The sequence below is a fragment of the Coregonus lavaretus genome (genome assembly GCF_964263955.1).
Source record: "Coregonus lavaretus genome assembly, chromosome: 13".
Classification (NCBI taxonomy): Eukaryota; Metazoa; Chordata; class Actinopteri; order Salmoniformes; family Salmonidae; genus Coregonus; species Coregonus lavaretus.
The window spans coordinates 44,891,587-44,916,105 of record NC_140000.1 but is presented as its reverse complement, the minus strand read 5'-3'; the positions used below and the strand labels follow the sequence as shown (position 1 = coordinate 44,916,105).

The window sequence follows — 24,519 nt, the reverse complement described above, 5'->3', positions numbered from 1 at the left end:
GTTGAAAGTCCGTGTTGCCCAGCGACAGCCCCAAAACATCACTGCTCTAGAGGATATCTGCATGGAGGAATGGGCCAAAATACCAGCAACAGTGTGTGAAAACCTTGTGAAGACTTACAGAAAACGTTTGACCTGTGTCATTGCCAACAAAGGGTATATAACAAAGTATTGAGAAACTTTTGTTATTGACCAAATACTTATTTTCCACCATAATTTGCAAATAAATTCATAAAAAATCCTACAATGTGATTTTCTGGATTTTTCTTTCTCATTTTGTCTGTCATAGTTGACGTGTACCTATGATGAAAATTACAGGCCTCTCTCATCTTTTTAAGTGGGAGAACTTGCACAATTGGTGGCTGACTAAATACTTTTTTTCCCCACTGTATATAAAAGTAAGAATATGGTGAAGTATGGTTCACCGCTGGAACGGGTCAAGGCGTTCAAATTCCTGGGGGTTTGGTTGGAAGAGAGAATGTCCTGGAGGACCCATGTGGAAAAAATTATTTTAAGATGCGGTAAAGTAATTAATATAATGCGGTGCCTGTCTGGGAAGCGCCATGCAAATGATTTACCAAGCAATGATCCGCTCAGTGCTGGACTATGGGAGCATGGCATTTGGTTCCGCGGTGGCTACAACAGGCAAGGGCGCTGAGGTTGTGCTGTGGGGCATTTCCAACGACCCCTAACCCTGCGTTGTTGGTTGAAATGGCCATGCGCTATGGGATAAAAGTGCGGGGGCATGTATCATCTCACCCTGCAAGGTGTCTGTTGGGAGAGGCATGGGAATGGGGAGGAGAAGGAACTAGATTGAGAAGAGGTAGGCCAAGCTATGTGACCAAGTGCAGGAATGGGGGGGGGGGGGGTCAGGAATGGGAGGTCTGCTGGCCGTGAGTTCCTCGGTGGCTGTTGCCAGAGCCTGATGTTGACATGACCATTCTTGATGCAATAAGGGCTAAGGACTTTGGAGAGCCTTCTCTGGTGGTTGAGGCCCATCTGCGGCAGGACTGGGGTCCCTACTTGTGCATCTTCACAGATGGATCAAAGGATCCAGGCAGTGGGAGAGCAGGGTTTGGGATACATGTTCCCCGGTTTCGGATACACCGGGGAGGCGGCTGTCTGATGGAGTTTCAGTCTTCTCTGCTGAAATGCTAGCACTAGTGTGGGCATTGGGATGGGTGGAAGAAGTGGGGCCTAAAAGGGTAATTTTGTGATCAGACTGCTGCTAGCCTGGTTGCGCTGAGAGAAGGGAAGTCAAAGGCACACCCAGACCTGATAATAGAGCTGTTGAAGTTTCTTTATAGGGTGGGGTAGAAAGGGTGTAAGGTAGGTTTTCTGTGGGTCCCAGCTCATGTTGGGGTAGGGGGAAATGACGCAGCAGATATGGTGGCGAAGGCCGCTTTGAGGAGGGAGGAGGTAGATGTGGTGGTCCCGTTAGGGGGGGATGGAATGTAGGAGCATCATAGCAAAGGGGTTGACCCAGGAGAGGCAACGTGAGTGGGAGAGAGAAGAGCGGGGTAGGCAGTTTTTCTCTATCCAGAATTCTGTAAGGAAGGGCAGTAGATATCTTGGGAAGGAAAGGAGGGATGGGGTTCTGTTGACAAGGCTGAGGTTGGGGCATTGTGGATTGGAAAATGGGTTATTGTTAGTCAGAGGTGGGTAGTAACGAGTTACATTTACTCCGTTACATTTACTTTATCAAATCAAATCAAATTTTATTGGTCACATGCGCCGAATACAACAGGTGCAGACATTACAGTGAAATGCTTACTTACAGCCCTTAACCAACAGTGCATTTATTTTAAACAAAAAAAGTAAGAATAAAACAACAACAAAAAAAGTGTTGAGAAAAAAAGAGCAGAAGTAAAATAAAGTGACAGTAGGGAGGCTATATATACAGGGGGGTACCGTTGCAGAGTCAATGTGCGGGGGCACCGGCTAGTTGAGGTAGTTGAGGTAATATGTACATGTGGGTAGAGTTAAAGTGACTATGCATAAATACTTAACAGAGTAGCAGCAGCGTAAAAAGGATGGGGTGGGGGGGCAGTGCAAATAGTCCGGGTAGCCATGATTAGCTGTTCAGGAGTCTTATGGCTTCGGGGTAGAAGCTGTTGAGAAGTCTTTTGGACCTAGACTTGGCACTCCGGTACCGCTTGCCGTGCGGTAGCAGAGAGAACAGTCTATGATTAGGGTGGCTGGAGTCTTTGACAATTTTGAGGGCCTTCCTCTGACACCGCCTGGTATAGAGGTCCTGGATGGCAGGAAGCTTTGCCCCAGTGATGTACTGGGCCGTACGCACTACCCTCTGTAGTGCCTTGCGGTCAGAGGCCAAGCAGTTGCCATACCAGGCGGTGATGCAACCAGTCAGGATGCTCTCGATGGTGCAGCTGTAGAATTTGGTGAAGTTTTTGAAAAAATTATACTTCTAGGAGTAGTTTTAAATCACTATACTTTTTACTTTTACTTGAGTAGATTTGTGAAGAAGAAACTGTACTCTTTCTCCGTTACATTAGGCTACAATGAGGTCGTTACTTTTCTTTTTACCTCTTTGGTATTCTACGCGGCATTGTCTTTATCCCCCCGCATACGCATTATTGTAATGTTTTATTTTGACAGAGAGAGAGAGACTTCCGCTAAGGCTCTACCACGTGACTGTGTTTCACCAATCAAACGTAGTTGTGCAGTCTCGTCACGTTACCATACTCAATCTCAGCGGCGGGACGGGTTAGCTTTACAGTCGTAGCAACACAAAAATGGCAGAATTAGCCGTCGGCAATGCAGACACAGACGAGGAACACCCGCACCCCTGGCCTCATATTGAAAGCATGTTTACCTTAGTAAAAGTGCAAAAGAGCAGCTACATTATGCGGTGTCTTCTGTGTCTACCAAAACAAACAGACATTTCAGCATTCAAGAACTCAACATCTAACTTGAGGAAACATGTAGCAGTAAGTTTCCAAAATTCGTTTTTTTTTGCTGTGGATAGGCGAATGTTTGTTTTTTAGGTTACATATGTTTTAAACATTTTCTATATATATATATCCAAATTTGATGTGATAATAAGTCTCTTTTAATGTCTTGATCTCCCTGTAGCCTCACAGATTATTAATTTTTTTCCACAGAGGGTTCTCCCCAACAAACTGGCAAAGTACACAGACTTACTAGAGAACCACAGAAAGCATAAGTCCTCCTCTTCCAGTGATACTCTTGTGAAAAATGAAAAAATCACAGCCTTCGCTGCCCCAGGGCGGGTAACAATCAATTTCAATCAATTTTATTTTATATAGCCCTTCTTACATCAGCTAATATCTCGAAGTGCTGTACAGAAACCCAGCCTAAAACCCCAAACAGCTAGTAATGCAGGTGTAGAAGCACGGTGGCTAGGAAAAACTCCCTAGAAAGGCGAAAACCTAGGAAGAAACCTAGAGAGGAACCAGGCTATGAGGGGTGGCCAGTCCTCTTCTGGCTGTGCCGGGTGGAGATTATAACAGAACCATGCCAAGATGTTCAAAAATGTTCATAAGTGACAAGCATGGTCAAATAATAATCAGGAATAAATCTCAGTTGGCTTTTCATAGCCGATCATTAAGAGTTGAAAACAGCAGGTCTGGGACAGGTAGGGGTTCCATAACCGCAGGCAGAACAGTTTAAACTGGAATAGCAGCAAGGCCAGGCGGACTGGGGACAGCAAGGAGTCACCACGGCCGGTAGTCCCGACGTATGGTCCTAGGGCTCAGGTCTCTCAGTTGGCTTTTCATAGCCGATCATTAAGAGTTGAAAACAGCAGGTCTGGGACAGGTAGGGGTTTCGTAGCCGCAGGCAGAACAGTTGAAACTGGAATAGCAGCAAGGCCAGGCGGACTGGGGACAGCAAGGTGTCATCATGCCCGGTAGTCCTGACGTATGGTCCTAGGGCTCAGGTTCTCAGAGAGAAAGAGAGAACGAGAGAATTAGAGAGAGCATACTTAAATTCACACAGGACACTGGATAAGACAGGAGAAGTACTCCAGGTATAACCAACTAACCCCAGCCCCCCGACACATAAACTACTGCAGCATAAATACTGGAGGCTGAGACAGGAGCGGTCCGGAGACACTGTGGCCCCATCCGAAGAAACCCCCGGACAGGGCCAAACAAAGCACAGCCCCCGCACCACTAGAGGGATATCCCCAACCACCAACTTACAATCCTGAGACAAGGCCGAGTATAGCCCACAGAGGTCTCCACCACAGCACAAACCAAGGGGGGGGCGCCAACCCAGACAGGAAGATCACGTCAGTAACTCAACCCACTCAAGTGACGCACCCCTCCCAGGGACGGCATGAAAGAGCACCAGCAAGCCAGTGACTCAGCCCCTGCAACAGGGTTAGAGGCAGAGAACCCCAGTGGAGAGGGGAACCGGCCTGGCAGAGACAGCAAGGGCTGTTCGTTGCTCCAGCCTTTCCGTTCACCTTCACACTCCTGGGCCAGACTACACTCAATCATATGACCTACTGAAGAGATAAGTCTTCAGTAAAGACTTAAAGGTTGAGACCGAGTCTGCGTCTCTCACATGGGTAGGCAGACTGTTCCATAAAAATGGAGATCTATAGGAGAAAGCCCTGCCTCCCGCTGTTTGCTTAGAAATTCTAGGGACAATTAGGAGGCCTGCGTCTTGTGACCGTAGCGTACGTATTGGTATGTACGGCAGGACCAACTCGGAAAGATAGGTAGGAGCAAGCCCATGTAACGCTTTATAGGTTAACAGTAAAACCTTGAAATCAGCCCTTGCCTTAACAGGAAGCCAGTGTAGGGAAGCTAGCACTGGAGTAATATGATCAAATTTCTTGGTTCTAGTCAGGATTCTAGCAGCCGTATTTAGCACTAACTGAAGTTTATTTAGTGCTTTATCCGGGTAGCCGGAAAATAGAGCATTGCAGTAGTCTAACCTAGAAGTAACAAATGCATGGATTAATTTTTCTGCATCATTTTTGGACAGAAAATTTCTGATTTTTGCAATGTTACGTAGATGGAAAAAAGCTGTCCTTGAAACAGTCTTGATATGTTCGTCAAAAGAGAGATCAGGGTCAAGAGTAACGCCTAGGTCCTTCACAGTTTTATTTGAGACGACTTTACAACCATCAAGATGAATTGTCAGATTTAACAGAAGATCTCTTTGTTTCTTGGGACCTAGAACAAGCATCTCTGTTTTGTCCGAGTTTAAAAGTAAAAAGTTTTCAGCCATCCACTTCCTTATGTCTGAAACACAGGCTTCTAGCGAGGGCAATTTTGGGGCTTCACCATGCTTCATTGAAATGTACAGCTGTGTGTCATCCGCATAGCAGTGAAAGTTAACATTATGTTTTCGAATAACATCCCCAAGAGGTAAAATATATAGTGAAAACAATAGTGGTCCTAAAACGGAACCTTGAGGAACACCGAAATGTACAGTTGATTTGTCGGAGGACAGACCATTCACAGAGACAAACTGATATCTTTCCGACAGGTAGGATCTAAACCAGGCCAGAACTTGTCCGTGTAGACCAATTTGGGTTTCCAGTCTCTCCAAAAGAATGTGGTGATCGATGGTGTCAAAGGCAGCACTAAGGTCTAGTAGCACGAGGACAGATGCAGAGCCTCGGTCTGACGCCATTAAAAGGTCATTTACCACCTTCACAAGTGCAGTCTCAGTGCTATGATGGGGTCTAAAACCAGACTGAAGCATTTCGTATACATTGTTTGTCTTCAGAAAGGCAGTGAGTTGCTGCGCAACAGCTTTTTCTAAAATTTTTGAGAGGAATGGAAGATTCGATATAGGCCGATAGTTTTTTATATTTTCCGGGTCAAGGTTTGGCTTTTTCAAGAGAGGCTTTATCACTGCCACTTTTAGTGAGTTTGGTACACATCCGGTGGATAGAGAGCTGTTTATTATGTTCAACATAGGAGGGCCAAGCACAGGAAGCAGCTCCTTCAGCAGTTTAGTAGGAATAGGATCCAGTATGCAGCTTGAAGGTTTAGAGGCCATGATTATTTTCATCATTGTGTCAAGAGATATAGTACTAAAACACTTAAGTGTCTCTCCCGATCCCAGGCCCTCGCAGAGCTGTGCAGATCCAGGACAGCTAAGCCCTGGAGGAATACGCAGATTCAAAGAGGAGTCCGTAATTTGCTTTCTAATGGTCATGATCTTTTCCTCAAAGAAGTTCATGAATTTATCACTGCTGAAGTGAAAGCCATCCTCTCTTGGGGAATGCTGCTTTTTAGTTAGCTTTGCAACAGTATCAAAAAGAAATTTTGGATTGTTCTTATTTTCCTCGATTAAGTTGGAAAAGTAGGATGATCGAGCAGCAGTGAGGGCTCTTCGGTACTGCACGGTACTGTCTTTCCAAGCTAGTCGGAAGACTTCCAGTTTGGTGTGGCGCCATTTCCGTTCCAATTTCCTGGAAGCTTGCTTCAAAGCTCGGGTATTTTCTGTATACCAGGGAGCTAGTTTCTTATGACAAATGTTTTTCGTTTTTAGGGGTGCAACTGCATCTAGGGTATTGCGCAAGGTTAAATTGAGTTCCTCAGTTAAGTGGTTAACTGATTTTTGTCCTCTGACGTCCTTGGGTAGGCAGAAGGAGTCTGGAAGGGCATCAATGAATTTTTGTGTTGTCTGAGAATTTATAGCACGACTTTTGATGCTCCTTGGTTGGGGTCTGAGCAGATTATTTGTTGCGATTGCAAACGTAATAAAATGGTGGTCCGATAGTCCAGGATTTTGTGGAAAAACATTAAGATCTACAACATTTATTCCATGGGACAAAACTAGGTCCAGAGTATGACTGTGGCAGTGAGTAGGTCCAGAGACATGTTGGACAAAACCCACTGAGTCGATAATGGCTCCGAAAGACTTTTGGAGTGGGTCTGTGGACTTCTCCATGTGAATATTAAAATCACCAAAAATTAGAATATGATCTGCTATGACTACAAGGTCTGATAGGAATTCAGGAAACTCAGAGAGGAACGCTGTATATGGCCCAGGAGGCCTGTAAACAGTAGCTATAAAAAGTGATTGAGTAGGCTGCATAGATTTCATGACTAGAAGCTCAAAAGATGAAAACGCCATTTTTTTTTTGTAAATTGAAATTTGCTATCGTAAATGTTAGCAACACCTCCGCCTTTGCGGGATGCACGGGGAATATGGTCACTAGTGTAACCAGGAGGTGAGGCCTCATTTAACACAGCAAATTCATCAGGCTTAAGCCATGTTTCAGTCAGGCCAATCACATCAAGATTATGATCAGTGATTAGTTCATTGACTATGACTGCCTTTGAAGTGAGGGATCTAACATTAAGTAACCCTATTTTGAGATGTGAGGTATCACGATCTCTTTCAATAATGGCAGGAATGGAGGAGGTCTTTATCCTAATAAGATTGCTAGGGTGAACACCGCCATGTTTAGTTTTGCCCAACCTAGGTCGAGGCACAGACACAGTCTCAATGGGTATGGCTGAGCTGACTACACTGACTGTGCTATTGGCAGACTCCACTAAGCTGGCAGGTTGGCTAACAGCCTGCTGCCTGGCCTGCACCCTATTTCACTGTGGGGCTAGAGGAGTTAGAGCCCTATCTATGTTGGTAGATAAGAGGAGAGCACCCCTCCAGCTAGGATGGAGTCCGTCACTCCTCAGCAGGTCAGGCTTGGTCCTGTTTGTGGGTGAGTCCCAGAAAGAGGGCCAATTATCCACAAATGTTATCTTTTGGGAGGGGCAGAAAACAGTTTTCAACCAGCGATTAAGTGCTGAGACTCTGCTGTAGAGCTCGTCACTTCCCCTAACTGGGAGGGGGCCAGAGACAATTACTTGATGCCGACACATCTTTCTAGCTGATTTACACGCTGAAGCTATGTTGCACTTGGTGACCTCTGACTGTTTCATCCTAACATCGTTGGTGCCGACGTGGATAACAATATCTCTATACTCTCTACACTCGCCAGTTTTAGCTTTAGCCAGCACCATCTTTAGATTAGCCTTAACGTCGGTAGCCCTGCCCCCTGGTAAACAGTGTATGATCGCTGGGTGATTCGTTTTAAGTCTAATACTGCGGGTAATGGAGTCGCCAATGACTAGGGTTTTCAATTTGTCAGAGCTAATGGTGGGAGCCTTCGGAGTCTCAGACCCCGTAACGGGAGGAGTAGAGACTAGAGAAGACTCAGACTCAGACTCCGACTCGCTACATAATGGGGAAAACCGGTTGAAGGTTTCTGTCGGCTGAATGAGCGACACCGGTTGAGCATTCCAACAGTATTTCCCTCCAGAAGCCATGAGAAAGTTGTCCGGCTGCGGGGACTGTGCGGGGGGGATTTATACTAACGTTACTGTCTGTACTTACTGGTGGCACAGACGCTGTTTCTTCCTTTCCTACACTGATATTACCCTTGCCTAACGATTGCGTCTGAAGCTGGGCTTGTAGCACAGCTATTCTCGCCGTAAGGCGATCGTTCTCCTGTATATTATGAGTACAGCGACTGCAATTAGAAGACATCATGTTAATGTTACTACTTAGCTTCGGCTGTTGAAGATGTTGATGAACCATGTCCAGATAAAGCGTCCGGAGTGAAAAAGTTGAATAAGGGAAAAAAGTTGCGATGGAAAAAAGGAAAATAACGTAAAGTTGGCAGCTAAAACGCACAGGAAAATGACTCTTCTGTCTCGGGATAAACGTCCGGGGTGAAAAAGTTTAACGAAAAAAGATGAGTGAGGACAAAACTAAAAAGTAACACAAGCAACGCTTGACAAACTGGTGCTAAATTTTGTATGTGAGGCCAACCAACCATTTTCTGTGGTTGAGACGCCATCCTTCAAGACTTTGATAGAAACCTTGCATCCTCATACAGTAATGACAAGGAAAACGTTATGCACAAGAATACAAGAAGCTGCAAAACACAAGAAGAGCATAATCATCAAAAATCTGAGTGCTGTGAACTATGTTGCTACCACAACAGACTGCTGGTCTGCCAGACAACGTAGCTACTTAGGTGTCACCTGTCACTGGATAGACAACACCTCACTGGAGAGGCACTGCGCTGCATTGGCTTGTAGACCTGTCAAAGGCTCGCACACGTTTCATGTCCTTGCTGCTGCATTAGAGGAAATACATTCGGAGTACCACATCAGGGAAAAAGTGACCAGGACGACAACAGACAGTGGCTCAAACTTCCTGAAGGCCTTTCGATTATATGGTGAGGAGAAAAAGGAGGAAGCCATCAATGTACAAGAGGAGAGTGACTCCACCCTTGATGATGCAACAGAAGATCAGAGTGAGTCAGAGGTGGAGTGTCAAGATGTGTCTGCTATTCTGGATGACAACACAGGCCTTGAGTACCAACTTCCAAGGCACCAAAAGTGTGCATGCCATCTCCTCAATCTTATATCCACAGTTGATGCCACTGCTGCAGCAGGAGCTGCAAACGAAACCTACAAGAGGCTGTCTCGGTCTGCTTTTGCAAAATGTCATGCTCTTTGGAATAAAACCAGCAGGTCAACCATGGCTCATGAAACAGTGGAACGTGAATGCAAGCTGCAGTTTCTCCGACCCAATCAGACACGCTGGAGCTCCCTGTTCCTCGCTGTAGAAAGGATTGTGCGCATTCACCGAGAGCAAGGAGAACAAGCAATTCGCAATGTCTGCACAGCATTAAAGATAAAGATGTAAGTTGACAAAATGTATATTTTGTTTTAAAAGAATAATAAAAATAAATAAGCCTTGCTGATTAATGGGTGAATCCACTTGTCTCAAGTAACTAAGTTTTCTTTGCATGGTGGTGTGACAATTGTGGATGACTTGAATGAAATAATTTAACTAATTTTTATTTATTTGTGTATTTAACATGTACAATGCATAATAAAGACATTGTACCAGAAATAGCTATAAGTAATTTTTTTATCGTTAATCCAGCTGAAATTGGGTTTTTGGTCCAGTATGCTGCTGTGATGAAGCCTGTTGCCATTGCCCTTAATATCCTCCAAGGGGAATCGTCTGTGCATATGGGCCTCCTGCTGCCAACACTTTACCAGTTGCGGGACAAGCTGAAGAGGTTGGAGTCAACTTGCAAAATGTGTACACCTCTTGTTCACGCCCTGCAGCAAGGGATCCAGAAACGTTTTGGAGACGTCATGAAAGAGCCTGAGCTGATTGCAGCAGCAATACTCCTACCAAGATTTAGAACATCCTGGACCACAGAGGAGAACATCTTAAATGCTGGTAAATATACTTGTTTATCAATTCAAATGTGAACCAGTAGACATTGACCTACAGTGGGGAGAACAAGTATTTGATACACTGCCGATTTTGCAGGTTTTCCTACTTACAAAGCATGGAGAGGTCTGTAATTTTTATCATAGGTACACTTCAACTGTGAGAGACAGAATCTAAAACAAAAATCCAGAAAATCACATTGTATGATTTTTAAGTAATTAATTTGCATTTTATTGCATGACATAATTATTTGATCACCTACCAACCAGTAAGATTTCCGGCTCTCACAGACCTGTTAGTTTTTCTTTAAGAAGCCCTCCTGTTCTCCACTCATTACCTGTATTAACTGCACCTGTTTGAACTCGTTACCTGTATAAAAGACACCTGTCCACACACTCAATCAAACAGACTCCAACCTCTCCACAATGGCCAAGACCAGAGAGCTGTGTAAGGACATCAGGGATAAAAGTGTAGACCTGCACAAGGCTGGGATGGGCTACAGGACAATAGGCAAGCAGCTTGGTGAGAAGGCAACAACTGTTGACGCAATTATTAGAAAATGGAAGAAGTTCAAGATGACGGTCAATCACCCTCGGTCTGGGGCTCCATGCAAGATCTCACCTCGTGGGGCATCAATGATCATGAGGAAGGTGAGGGATCAGCCCAGAACTATACGGCAGGACCTGGTCAATGACCTGAAGAGAGCTGGGACCACAGTCTCAAAGAAAACCATTAGTAACACACTACGCCGTCATGGATTAAAATCCTGCAGCGCACGCAAGGTCCCCCTGCTCAAGCCAGCGCATGTCCAGGCCCGTCTGAAGTTTGCCAATGACCATCTGGATGATCCAGAGGAGGAATGGGAGAAGGTCATGTGGTCTGATGAGACAAAAATATAGCTTTTTGGTCTAAACTCCACTCGCCGTGTTTGGAGGAAGAAGAAGGATGAGTACAACCCCAAGAACACCATCCCAACCGTGAAGCATGGCGGTGGAAACATCATTCTTTGGGGATGCTTTTCTGCAAAGGGGACAGGACGACTGCACCGTATTGAGGGGAGGATGGATGGGGCCATGTATTGCGAGATCTTGGCCAACAACCTCCTTCCCTCAGTAAGAACATTAAAGATGGGTCGTGGCTGGGTCTTCCAGCATGACAACGACCCGAAACATACAGCCAGGGCAACTAAGGAGTGGCTCCGTAAGAAGCATCTCAAGGTCCTGGAGTGGCCTAGCCAGTCTCCAGACCTGAACCCAATAGAAAATCTTTGGAGGGAGCTGAAAGTGCGTATTGCTCAGCGACAGCCCCGAAACCTGAAGGATCTGGAGAAGGTCTGTATGGAGGAGTGGGCCAAAATCCCTGCTGCAGTGTGTGCAAACCAGGTCAAGACCTACAGGAAACGTATGATCTCTGTAATTGCAAACAAAGGTTTCTGTACCAAATATTAAGTTCTGTTTTTCTGATGTATCAAATACTTATGTCATGCAATAAAATGCAAATGAATTACTTAAAAATCATACAATGTGATTTTCTGGATTTTTGTTTTAGATACCGTTTCTCACAGTTGAAGTGTACCTATGATAAAAATTACAGACCTCTCCATGCTTTGTAAGTAGGAAAACCTGCAAAATCGGCAGTGTATCAAATACTTGTTCTCCCCATTGTATATAACTCTGTATAATATTACTGTAATTTAGGATTATAGTGTGTCAGTGACAAACCACAGGGTGGCAATATAGTTAGAAGCTCAGGTAGCTTTTAATGTCAAACATCAGCAGCTTGACAGCCTATACAGTAGAAGGGTAAGAATAATGTGCAGACTTAATTCGTTTGAAAAACGATTTATCTTGCCCTAAAACCCACACGCCTTGACTACATCACAAATCACCTCGACACCGACTTGGATGATGTCACCAGCGCAAACAGCGGCCTCTCTGATGAAGACGACTTCTTTGCGTCCATGGAGTTGGGAAAATCACAAGTAGGAGAGCTGGAGAGGTACCTTTCATGTCTGTCCCCTGCAGGTATGGATCTACTCCACACCTTTCCTCGCATCAAGAAGCTGTCACTCAAAGTCAACACAGGTCTTCCTGCATCTGCAGCCTGTGAGAGACTTTTCAGTCATGCAGGACTCCTGTTCACTGCTAAACGATCACAGCTTCACAGCAAGAACCTTGAGAGCCAGCTACTGTTAAAGCTTAATAGTGACATCACTGAGTGATTCTTTGGTGAAATAGTTTGTTTCTGCATGTTTTGACACACACACACACTCCCAGTGGGGCCTTCAATATAAAAGGGTTTTCATGTTACTGTGCCAAAGAGTTCCTGGAGTGTTGACTGAAGTCAACCAGTCAAAGGGCCAGTGTCAACCTAAAGGTTAGAATATTGCCATATATGTTGTCTGTCTGTGGGAGTCTAGATGGGGGAAGCTGCTCCTCTCTCAGCTGCTTTTGAGCAAAGCGTTTAATCCACTTAACTCTGTAATGGCTGTGCTAGAGAGCGCAGAGCTATTAATGTATAACTCCATTGTAAAGACACAGACATACATGCTTTATGCTGCTTATCTTGGGGGGGGGGGGGGGGGGGGGGGGGGACAAGTGTGACTTTTTTTTGCTGACTTTTCTTGTTAGATATTGGAGCTGGAAGTAAACATAATGCCCCATCTACAACTACATCACTCTCCTCTGATGCCTTTTAGAGAACATGCATTCAGCTTAATTTGTGTTCTGGGATACTAGGCCTGCAATATTGTTTTATTTGGCCATCTATCATGGACTAGTGCTTTTTCAGTTGATGTGTACTGCTGCTCTTTTCCTCTGCTCAGTGAGATGTGCAGTGTGGCCTAATCACAGATCAGAGTATTAATTTCTAGGCACACAGAAAAAGGGCTGTTGCTTGCCATGCAATACAAAGGTACTGAGTAGGCCTAATCAACACCTATTGATTATTTTATGTTGACCGCTTCCTTCTGGTGTGCAGTTTTCTGTTCAGCATGCCTGGTATGAAATGTTTGTGTTTCCTTCTGTTGTTCTGTCACTGTGGAGACACTGTGGAGACACACACACAGTTTATGGGCTGCCTCGTTCTAGTTCTGCCTGGTAAAAAAAGTATAAAGGTTTGGAAATGTGTGTTACTTGTGCTTATTTATTTTTTATTATTATTTTATTTTTTAAGTACTTGAATTTACCTGAATTATTTTAATTTAAGCTATTTTGTAATTCATTTTAGTTTATTTTATTGATTGGATGAACTATAATTTGCCTAAAGATGATTATTTTGTATTTTTGTCTGTCTGATTGTTGTCTTGTGTTAAAAAAATTAACTCAAGTAACTCAACAGTTACTCAGTACTTGAGTAGTTTTTTCACCAAGTACTTTTTTACTCTTACTCAAGTAATTATTTGGATGACTACTTTTTACTTTTACTTGAGTCATATTATTCTGAAGTAACAGTACTTTTACTTGAGTACAATTTTTGGCTACTCTACCCACCTCTGTTGTTAGTGGGGAAACACCCAGATGGGAAGTGTGAGGAACGTGGGGAGGTAGACTGTACTACTGTGAAGCATGTTCTGTTATATTGCAGACAGTATGATGAGGATAGGAGGGTATTTTTCTGTGAGCTGACTGAGTTGGGAGTAACCACATTTTCGCTTGTAACTATTTTGGCCTCAAATGACAGGCAGCGCGAAATAGCAAGGAAGCTGTTGTGGTTTCTTTATTCCTCCGGCTTGCACCTAGGATATTTAGATAATTATGTGTGGATCTCACTCTCCAGCCTGAGAAAGGCAACAATACGCATTACAGGGTCTAGTCTGCCAGAAACTGATAGGAAGAAGAAGATTTATGGCAGCTGACAGCTGTGTTGAGTTGTGATTGATGAACATAGTGGCTGGCTGACACTTACCATCCTGAGCTTTTCATGGCTCCAAGGAGAAGCTTTGCATATGGACCTGAAATGGAGACAGACTGAGATTAGGCCTAACCGGTCATGCACAATGACAGCAATCAGGTAACACTCATTCAACAGTTAACGTTATAGCTGACTGGCTTACTCATGACAGTCTCTTTACTATTCAACGATAGCTAGCTAGCTAAGCTTGCTAGAAACATGGCCATGACGTATATGACAAATGTAAACATGGCATCAATGGTTACACGGTCATTTAGCTAACTATTGCAATTCGATATTTTTTGGAGGATGACCGACAGATCAGCTTGCTAGCTAGCCTGTTAGCTTACTTGTTTCCATTGCAAATTGTAGCATGACCTGACATTTGTGATTGAAAGTGAACAAGCTTTCTGCTATCGATCCCTTTTGGAACTTTCCCGAATTCCTCTCCGGAAATAGGTTATATCCGTAGTCCTCTTCTTGCTGTTTAGTTTGATCCATTGCATGGAAATTGTCTCTAAAATAGGCACTTTTGCTTCTAGGAACAAACACAGCCTAGCTACGAGAGGTCATTCTCTGTTTTCAAACCACTTGGTAAGCCAGACCGAGGTAAAATTAGTTGTATATTGGATATTCGGATTTCAATCTTCAATAGCTCTTACACAGTGTGACATGACTTTGATAATTATATACTGTATTTTGAATCAGGGCAGGATGGATGAATTTTTAAAATGTATTTTTTCCCGTTTTCAATCTTCAATAGCATGCCAAGACTATGAAAATTATATTCTTAATCAGGGGCGGATTAACAAAAATCCACAACTTTTTTTTGTGTATATATAAATCATACAGTGGAACCCGTTCTATTTCAGTGCCAGACATATGGGAGGGAGAGATTGTTATTAGATTTAAGGAGTAATGGTGTTGAAGAGCCAAGCTTAAATGAACTGCTGATAAAATCATAGTCATGGCATGCTTTGTGTAAGAGCTATTGAAGATTGAAATACAAAATCATATTATAAAATATATATATATATATATATAGAGAGAGTGAGAGAAAAAGGTGTAGATTTTTCTCCATCCACCCCTGATTCAGAATGTACCATTTTCATAGTCATGGCATGCTTGGATCAATAGCTATTGACAAGAGAAAACAGAATATCCAACATAAAACTAATTTTACCTAGTAAACCAAAGGTGAAAGATTCAATAAATGAATGTCTGCAACAACATTGTTGCTAGCTAGTTAACAGAAAATACATGAGCTTTTTCTAATATAATTACAAACAAGGTTTATTGAAAAACATTACTCCATGCATTGGCAAGTGACTGACTGCGTGCACGTTCGGTATAAAACAAAGCGCAAAGGCTGCTGGGACGGCCAAACGGTGGATGGTGGCTGGAAAAGCGCTCTTGTTTGAAATGGAAAAGCGTCGCGGTAGCAATTGATAAAGAACAACATCAAGACGAAGCAGTTGCTTTACAAGTGGGATGCACTGTTGAGCTCTACATCCCGAGGGGTTAGTGCTGATTGTACGGAGATTGTGGCAGCCGGTTAAATGGCGTCCCTTGAGAAGGCAAGAACAAGATGTATGTCAGGAGAAGTGCAGTATTATCATAAGGAGACGTATACCTGGAATAGGAGGGATGGAGGGGAAAAGAGAGGCAGGGGAGGTTTGAGAGAGAGGGAGGAAGAGGGTGAGCTTGAGTCGGTTAAAAATGGCGGGGGAAAAGGAGATGGTTTGTTAAAGAATGGTAGAAAGTGTAAGCAGAGTGAGCTGAAGACAGGATGAGAAATGGAAGTGAATGAAGGCGAAGTATCGGAGGTGGTAGGTGTGGTGAAGTTCTCGGAGCCCGAGGCTTTCACCGAGGGTCAGGATGAAGATGAGTCTGTGACAGAAGGAGTGAAGTTTTGGGAAAAAGTGGACCCTTGCCTTTTAGCTGATCCATTTGTGGTTTCAGGTTGGGTGAAAACAGAGTTTGGTGCTGTGGATTCGGTGAGAGTAATCAGAAGTGGTCTTTTGATAATTGTTTGTTTCTGCTGGTCAGAATGGGGGCAAGAAATGTTAAATGAATGGGGGCAAGAAATGTGAATCGTTTTGCTCTCAAGAAAAGGGTGCCATTGAAAGGAGTGATTACTAGTGTAGCAGTAAATGTGAAAGTTGACCAACTGAAGGATAAGATTCCCGGTGTTTGTGATGCTCGTCGTTTGGTGCGACGCAGACAGGGTGGCGGGAGTGGGGAAACAGAATAGTCGGTCTGTTCTTTTGAGTTTGGATGTTGAGTCTTTGCCCCACAAAGTGATATTAGGATATATAAATTATCCTGTACAAGCGTTTGTGCCGAATACGTTACGTTGTTACAGGTGTCAAGCTTATGGGCATGTGGCAGCAGTGTGTAGGAGGGAGGTTCCTACATTGAGGGAAAAAAGTATTTAATCCCCTGCTGATTTTGTATGTTTGCCCACTGACAAAAACATAAGTCTTTCATTTTAATGGTAGGTTTATTTGAACAGTGAGAGACAGAATAACAACAACAAAATCCAGAAAAATGCATGTCAAATGTTATAAATTGATTTGCATTTTAATGAGGGAAATAAGTATTTGACCCCTCTGCAAAACATGACTTAGTACTTGGTGGCAAAACCCTTGTTGGCAATCACAGAGGTCAGACGTTTCTTGTAGTTGGCCACCAGGTTTGTACACATCTCAGGAGGGATTTTGTTCCACTCCTCTTTGCAGATCTTCTCCAAGTCATTAAGGTTTCGAGGCTGACGTTTGGCAACTCGAACCTTCAGCTCCCTCCACAGATTTTCTATGGGATTAAGGTCTGGAGACTGGCTAGGCCACTCCAGGACCTTAATGTGCTTCTTCTTGAGCCACTCCTTTGTTGCCTTGGCCGTGTGTTTTGGGTCATTGTCATGCTGGAATACCCATCCACGACCCATTTTCAATGCCCTGGCTGAGGGAAGGAGGTTCTCACCCAAGATTTGACGGTACATGGCCCCGTCCATCGTCCCTTTGATGCGGTGAAGTTGTCCTGTCCCCTTAGCAGAAAAATTCACCCCCAAAGCATAATGTTTCCACCTCCATGTTTGACGGTGGGGATGGTGTTCTTGGGGTCATAGGCAGCATTCCTCCTCCTCCAAACACGGCGAGTTGAGTTGATGCCAAAGAGCTCGATTTTGGTCTCATCTGACCACAACACTGAAATCATTCAGATGTTCATTGGCAAACTTCAGACGGCCCTGTATATGTGCTTTCTTGAGCAGGGGGACCTTGCGGGCGCTGCAGGATTTCAGTCCTTCACGGTGTAGTGTGTTACCAATTGTTTTCTTGGTGACTATGGTCCCAGCTGCCTTGAGATCATTGACAAGATCCTCCCGTGTAGTTCTGGGCTGATTCCTCACCGTTCTCATGATCATTGCAACTCCACGAGGTGAGATCTGGCATGGAGCCCCAGGCCGAGGGAGATTGACAGTTATTTTGTGTTTCTTCCATTTGCGAATAATCGCACCAACTGTTGTCACCTTCTCACCAAGCTGCTTGGCGATGGTCTTGTAGCCCATTCCAGCCTTGTGTAGGTCTACAATCTTGTCCCTGACATCCTTGGAGAGCTCTTTGGTCTTGGCCATGGTGGAGAGTTTGGAATCTGATTGATTGCTTCTGTGGACAGGTGTCTTTTATACAGGTAACAAGATGAGATTAGGAGCATTCCCTTTAAGAGTGTGCTCCTAATCTCAGCTCGTTACCTGTATAAAAGACACCTGGGAGCCAGAAGTCTTTCTGATTGAGAGGGGGTCAAATACTTATTTCCCTCATTAAAATGCAAATCAATTTATAACATTTTTGACATGTGTTTTTCTGGATTATTTTGTTGTTATTCTGTCTCTCACTGTTCAAATAAACCTACCGTTAAAATTACAGACTGATCATTTCTTTGTCAGTGGGCAAACGTACAAAATCAGCAGGGGATCAAATACGTTTTTCCCTCACTGTAGGTGTGAGAAGTGTGCAGAAGGGCATGAGTCAAACTAATGTGTAGCATTGGGGAATGTAGTGGTAAGTGTTAATTGTAGGGGTGCCCATGGGGCTGGGGATCAGAAATGTCCGGTGCGAGAGAGGCAAGTTGAGGTTTCAAGGGTTAGAGTAGTGCAGAAGGTGTCGTATGCTGAGGCAGTGAAGAAAGTAGAGGAAGATGGGTGAGGGATCCTGAGAGGAGTGGTGTGAGTAGTAGATCTGTACCAATACAGAGGGATAAGCCAACAAGTGATATGTTTAAGTAATATTTGGTTTTTAACATTTATAGCAATGGTTATCAACTGTACTGATGGAACGTAAGTCGCAGAAAATTGAGGTTGTGGTGGCAGCTGCAGAGAGGTATTTGAGTGTGTGAGACTTGCCATCAGAAGAGTTAGTGTGTTAAGTGGTGGTGTCCTGTCCTTTCAGGCTGTTGGCCTGAAGTAGGACTAAATATATTTCAATAGAGAAATAGAGTAGGGTGTTTATTTTTTATGAGTGTTAGATGGTAGGGTATTTTTATTTTTTATTTTTCAAGCAAAGTATAAGGGAGTTATACTCCAGTCTAGTAGGTGGCGGTAATGCAACATTTATTGGATGCCAAACGCCGTTAAACCTCATCGAAGAAGAAATGCTGTCATGGCGCCGAACACAAACATAAAACGACAGTATGGTGATAGTTTGTAGCTAATATAAAATGCTAGTAAGACTCGTTTAAACGGATAAGTTATAATCATTTTGGGACGCAAGGGACAGGTACTCAAATATTATAATGTAATCTGCTCTTATTGGCAGGTCGAAGCTCGTTAAAAGCGTTGCGTTAGCTTAGCTTGCTACCAGCTATAAATTGCTGCTTTTGCGAGACAGCCGTGACTAGCTAACTAGCTAAATTCTCAACTGTAGCTAGCTACTTGGTGTTATAGTAGCTAGTCAACAGTAGCGTACTAGCCACACAGTTTTTGAGTAACATCAATAAAGAACTGACTGTTGGCTAACTAAGTTATTGTTTTATTGAATATCTGTCTCCGTTGACTAGCTAGATAGCTAGCTGACTAACATCTTAAATGAAAGTGATCCTATCTCCTGTTTTGTCAACCTAGTATATTCAATGTATTTGACAGGTAGACATGTCTGAAAACAAATCCATTGAACTCCAACTGCAAATGCGAAAAAATGCAGAGGACCTGCATAACTTCATGAAAGATCTTGACAGCTGGGAAACCGACATAAAGAAGAAGGATGAGCAATTAAGAACTGGGAGCATTGGCGAGTCTCAAGTATGTTACACTTGAAAATTGGTATATTTTATGTTTAACTATACAGTTGAGATTGTGCTATGTTAGAAACATCCTGACCTATGTATTCCTGCCTTAGAAAACCCTCCAACCAGTGCGAAACAAGGACTTCAAAAAGAAGAGGGAGAAGAAGAAGGCATCAGACAACAATGCAAAGACTGAACCAAAACAAGCACCCAGGATAAAGTCTTATGACTATCAGTCATGGGACAAATTTGATGTGGTAATGGATTAGGTGGATCTTGCCTGTTTCTCGTTTGATTTCAATAGTGAGTTTTAAACTAAGTCTATGGTTTTAAACTGAATGGCAGCAGTGCACCCTGTTAAACAGTATGTACTGCTTGCTGTTACACTAAAACATTTTGGGATGTTTTTTGTCTTCTGGTAGGACAAGGTTTTGGAGTCCATGGATAAAGAGGACAGCGCTGCTGAGTCCAATGACTCTGAATCTGAGGATTCTGGGGTTCCTGCTACTGACCAAGACAAAGCTCTTGCTGAGAAGGAGAAAGTACGTCTTCACACTCATAGTATTGCAGTCAGACTCAGAAACAGCAAACCTAACACAGACATACAGAAATATGAATTCTCGCGTATTTATGTCGTCATTTAAAATATTACTTATTATTATGATGACACAATGACCCCCATTGAAGGTGAATTCAATGAACATATTTGCAAACTGGGAATTTGTTTGCAGTATGCTGTGATTTAGATGTCTGTAGGACTAGAAAGTTGCCTCTGAAATCCTAGACAATTACCCATACAATATACCATTATCGGGTCCTTGTCAATAATACTCAGTCACCTGTACTCAGTAGATGTTACTACTTGACTGTATGTATGGATTGCAAAGTCTTATATTTGCTGTACTGAATTTCACAGTTGTTTTTCAGGGTAATCAGCTGTTTAAAGAAGGGAAGTATGATGATGCCATTGAGTGTTACACCAGAGGCATGGGCGCAGACCCTTATAACCCCATTCTGCCTACAAACCGAGCTGCCTGCTTCTTCAGACTCAAAAAGTAAGCAACAATCAGTCCATTACTTGAATATTCATGATATGTCATATTTTAAATGACAACATTAATGTGATAATTCATACTTCTGTATGTCTGTCAGGTTTGCTGTTGCCGAGTCTGACTGCAACTTGTCCATCGCACTGGACAGTAACTACTTCAAAGCATTTGCACAAAGAGGAGCGGCTCGATTCGCCCTGCAAAATTATAAATCTGCCCTAGAAGGTGAGGAGTAATGGTAACACAACAAAACATGTTTTCAAATGGGTAGAATGCCGGCAGAAGATGTATAGTTTTTATATGGCGTATTATCTTATAATAATAGGTCACTTAAAAACAATTTCTGCTTTCTTCCTCTACACAACTAGATTATGTAATGGTTCTCAAGCTGGATCCTGGGAACCTGGAGGCACAGAATGAAGTGATGAAATGTAAAGAGGTGAGACATTATCTGGTGCTGGATCTATTACTGTACCTCTGTATCCCCCTCCCTGATCCCCTCTAACCTCTCCTCTATCTGTAGGTCATTGCTAAACTGAGTGGGAAGGCAGAAAGCCCAGAGGCTGCAGTGGTGGCGCCACCTGTGGTGGACGTCAAGCAACAGCAGCTCATGGAGGAACAGCAGAGAAGACAAGAGGCGGTGGTGCAGAAAGACAGGGTAGAGCCACCTGCTACACTTATCTTTTGATGTTAGTGTAGGCCCACTACATATTGGGTACCAGTTACCCAGCGACTCTGAGACACTGCAGCTCTGAAGACATATCACAGTTGTACTACAGCATGTTATTTGCCTGTTTTTAAGTGCATTGTTTTCTAAATGGTTACCACCGCACTGAACCTCGACTCTTTCAGGGGAACGCATACTTCAAAGAGGGGAAGTATGAGGCAGCAGTAGAGTACTACACCAAGGGCATGGAAGCGGACAGCACCAACGTCCTTCTGCCTGCCAACCGGGCCATGGCTTACTTAAAGCTGCAGAGGTACGCATGATAAGTGAGTATTGGATAAGTGTAAATTCTGTCAACGCTGTGCATTGATTAAGCTTGATTCTCTCCTCAGATATATAGAGGCTGAGGAGGACTGCAGTAAGGCCATAGCCCTGGATGGCACCTACTCAAAGGCCTTTGCCCGCAGAGGGACAGCCAGGGCTGCTCTGGGACTGCTCAAACAAGCTAAAGAAGGTACAGTAGACAGGCATCCAAGATAGGCTATATCTTATTAGTAGATCACATGACATTAGCAACCATTTTGTATAGGCTAGGCAGGTTTCTATGTAACTACCTTGAGCAGGTTAAAGTATTTTAGTGTGAATGGTAGCAGTAGTCATGGAACTGTTTGTCATGGTTATTAATTTATTTATTGTAGATTTTGAGGAGGTCCTGAAGCAGGAACCGGGAAACAAGCAGGCATTTCATGAGATGAAGAAGATCGCCATTGTACGTATGTGGTTCCATGCTCACTAAGGCTTTTAGTGTTAATGTTCTTACACCTGTTGTCTTTGTTGACAAATCATTGACATAGCATCTCTCTGCTCCTGTGTAGGACATGGGCACAAGTGGTCTGCTGGCAACAGAGGAGCACGCACAGCGGAGAACAGTACAGCCAATTAACAAACCACCTCACCTGCAGTCAACCGTGAGTCACTCAGATAAAACAGGCTGTTTCGCTAGGCTGTTTCTGAACTTGGCTTGAGAGATTCACACATAGCAATGTTCCTATTGGATTTCCTTGTATCTCAGAAGCCGTTGAGGAGAGTGGACATTGAGGAGGTTGGTGGAAAGATCCTGGTCCAGAAGGAGCCCTCGGCTGTGTTGACCTCAACCACAGCCCCCCGTATTAGGCCCCAGAAGACCACCTCCATCGCAGACACTGTGAGAGAGGGTCAGGGTGAGGCCTCACCTCCCTCTACCTCCCCCAGCGCTAAGATCCTGAAGATTGAAGAGATATCAAACGTCTCCTCACATTCCCCTGTCAAGTAAGAGATACGATACTGTTTTATTGCTTAATCCCAAACCGATTGGCTCGAAGATTGTTTTTAGTTAGTTTATAATATAACTTTTGTCAACAGTTAGGCTTTCGTCAATAGCACCACTGATGAGGTTGTTTCCTTATTTCAGAGGGCTTGAGGGGGATGCTGTGAGAGCACGGACACAGAAGCACAGGGAGGCAACCGTCAGTGAACCAACAGAACCGCCTGCTACACCCTCCTCCTCGACAGAGGTCGTACCTCCTGCCCCCGCCAACAGCTTCCAGCTAGAGGCAGACCTCAGGAAGATTGGAAATGGCCCTGAAGTCATCTACAAGTATTTGAAGGTGGGTGTGGAATTAAAACGTGACTTAAAACACATTACACTCACAAATTATATATATATATATATATAATAAATAAACATTAAATATGGGTTGTATTACTGTCCATTTTTATTTAACCTTTTATTTATAGCCTATACAAAATGGTTGCTAATGACGTGACTTACTAATAAGATATAGCCTATTTTCTTGTGATCATCTTTTCTTCAGAGAGACCTGGTCTCTTGTTTGGGATTCTATTTGTACAAAAGCAAATCACCATACAACTAGATTAGTCTTTTCTGCTGAGAAAAACATGTAGATGCCACCAAGGACTGATGTTTATTTGTTGTGTGTCTGTGTTCTGTTTTTAGCAAATCGAACCTCAGGCGTACGCCAAGATCTTCCAGAGCTCTCTTGAACCAGACATGCTCAATCAGATTCTAAGGACGTTACAAAGCTTCTACATCAAGTAAGAACTGTACAAATACCGTGCTATTATGAATGTTATGGTTCATACAAGAAATGTGACTGAGTTATCACATTGTCCTTCTATGAGGAACGAAGAACCACCTGTCATACTGGAGATCCTCAGGAGTCTGGCCGGGGTGAGGCGATTCGACATGGCTGTCATGTTCATGTCCAGCCCTGAGAAGAAAGGTACCGATTGGTTGTTGATCTGGCACAGTTTCGGATACATTATTTAACCCAAATGCAAAATTATTATACGGCATTGATAACTGCTAACTTTTGTTTGTTTTTCTAGTTCTACAAGAACTGTTTGACTTTCTTCTTCAAGCTGGACTTGAGGACGCTTCAGTTGGAGCCCTGCGAAAGAAGTATGGAGTGTGACGTGATAAATTACTTTTTCCCTAAGCAAGCAGTCGATTTGAAGTAGTGTTTTTCAATGCTCTATTACATGTTACTAATCCAAACAGTGCTGTATGTACGCAACAATGAATCAGTTAATTTTGGCTGCCATATTGGAAGGTATGTAACATTTGATGTAATACTATAGTTTTTTTCTATGGCTCAAAGCATGTATAAGTTTCATCCTCGTATGAGAAAACAGTACTTACTATGCATGGCCAAAAACAGAATGTTCTATCTGACTGCGGCCCAACACACCCATATGGATAATAGTTCAAATATGCATCTGCCAGTCTCAGAAAGCCAGGAGAACTGAAATACTAATAGAGGCACCTTTTTTAGTTATTTTCAATTCTTCTGTCCAAGACTGTACATCTCATGTTCAATACATAAATTGCAGAGAATGAGTGTGAATACCTAAATACATTGGCTTAATCTTTATTGATGATTACTGAAAGTGCAGATACGGAGAAGATCATTTTCAGCAAATAGCATTTTTACAGGGATATACTCATGGACTAAGAGGTTGGCAAGAAAGTATACACAATGTGTGGAAAACAAACCAATTACTGAAAGTCTGTCAAATTGCATTAACAAAGCACACATTTTCCAGACAGCGGTACAAGAAAAGAAAGACGCTATTAGATTGCATTGTTGTCCCACCGCCATTGAATGGAATTCTTCTCGACGGTTCTCAACATCCACACCAGTGAGGATCTTTGGGAATAAGAGGAGAAATGTTAATAGCTGGCTGAATTTTGTGGCACGTCTACACATGATGTAGGGCTGGCAGAATAATTGTATTGGCGTGTAACTGACAATTATGGAGAGTAACTGTGAACTAAAAGAAAAGTGTCATAGTCGTCTTAATACCTTTATTTTAGGACTGGGGGATTAAACATTTTTCTCAAGTAATAGTTTA

General features: G+C 43.3%; 2 protein-coding genes across 5 annotated transcripts in view; one reads left to right on the top strand and one right to left on the bottom strand.

Moving 5' to 3' along the window:
- The window catches only part of LOC311139885 (mitochondrial inner membrane protease ATP23 homolog), a 22,398-nt gene extending 7,691 nt beyond the window's left edge, over positions 1–14,707 (bottom strand). Inside the window, exons 1-2 of the mRNA XM_084174880.1 lie at positions 14,460–14,707; positions 14,125–14,170 (exon numbers count right to left, since the gene is read on the bottom strand). Of these exons, the coding sequence (XP_084031006.1) occupies positions 14,125–14,170; positions 14,460–14,610 (197 nt within the window). The 5' untranslated portion in view covers positions 14,611–14,707. The remainder of the gene's footprint in view (positions 1–14,124; positions 14,171–14,459) is intronic.
- On the top strand, positions 13,735–24,519 carry LOC311139883 (RNA polymerase II-associated protein 3-like). 4 transcript variants are annotated; one of them, XM_084174876.1, is made up of 17 exons: positions 13,735–14,229; positions 19,250–19,405; positions 19,503–19,646; positions 19,812–19,931; positions 20,317–20,444; positions 20,542–20,663; positions 20,807–20,877; positions 20,962–21,096; positions 21,291–21,418; positions 21,498–21,619; positions 21,804–21,874; positions 21,981–22,073; positions 22,178–22,413; positions 22,556–22,751; positions 23,102–23,199; positions 23,287–23,387; positions 23,494–24,519. In XM_084174876.1, the coding sequence occupies exons 1-17, from the start codon at positions 14,209–14,211 to the stop codon at positions 23,577–23,579; spliced, it is 2,028 nt and encodes a 675-aa protein (XP_084031002.1). In that variant the 5' UTR covers positions 13,735–14,208; the 3' UTR covers positions 23,580–24,519. The 4 variants fall into 4 exon arrangements, with proteins under 4 accessions (XP_084031002.1, XP_084031003.1, XP_084031004.1 ...); XM_084174877.1 differs by lacking the exon at positions 13,735–14,229 and adding an exon at positions 18,748–18,884; XM_084174878.1 differs by lacking the exon at positions 13,735–14,229 and adding an exon at positions 18,751–18,796.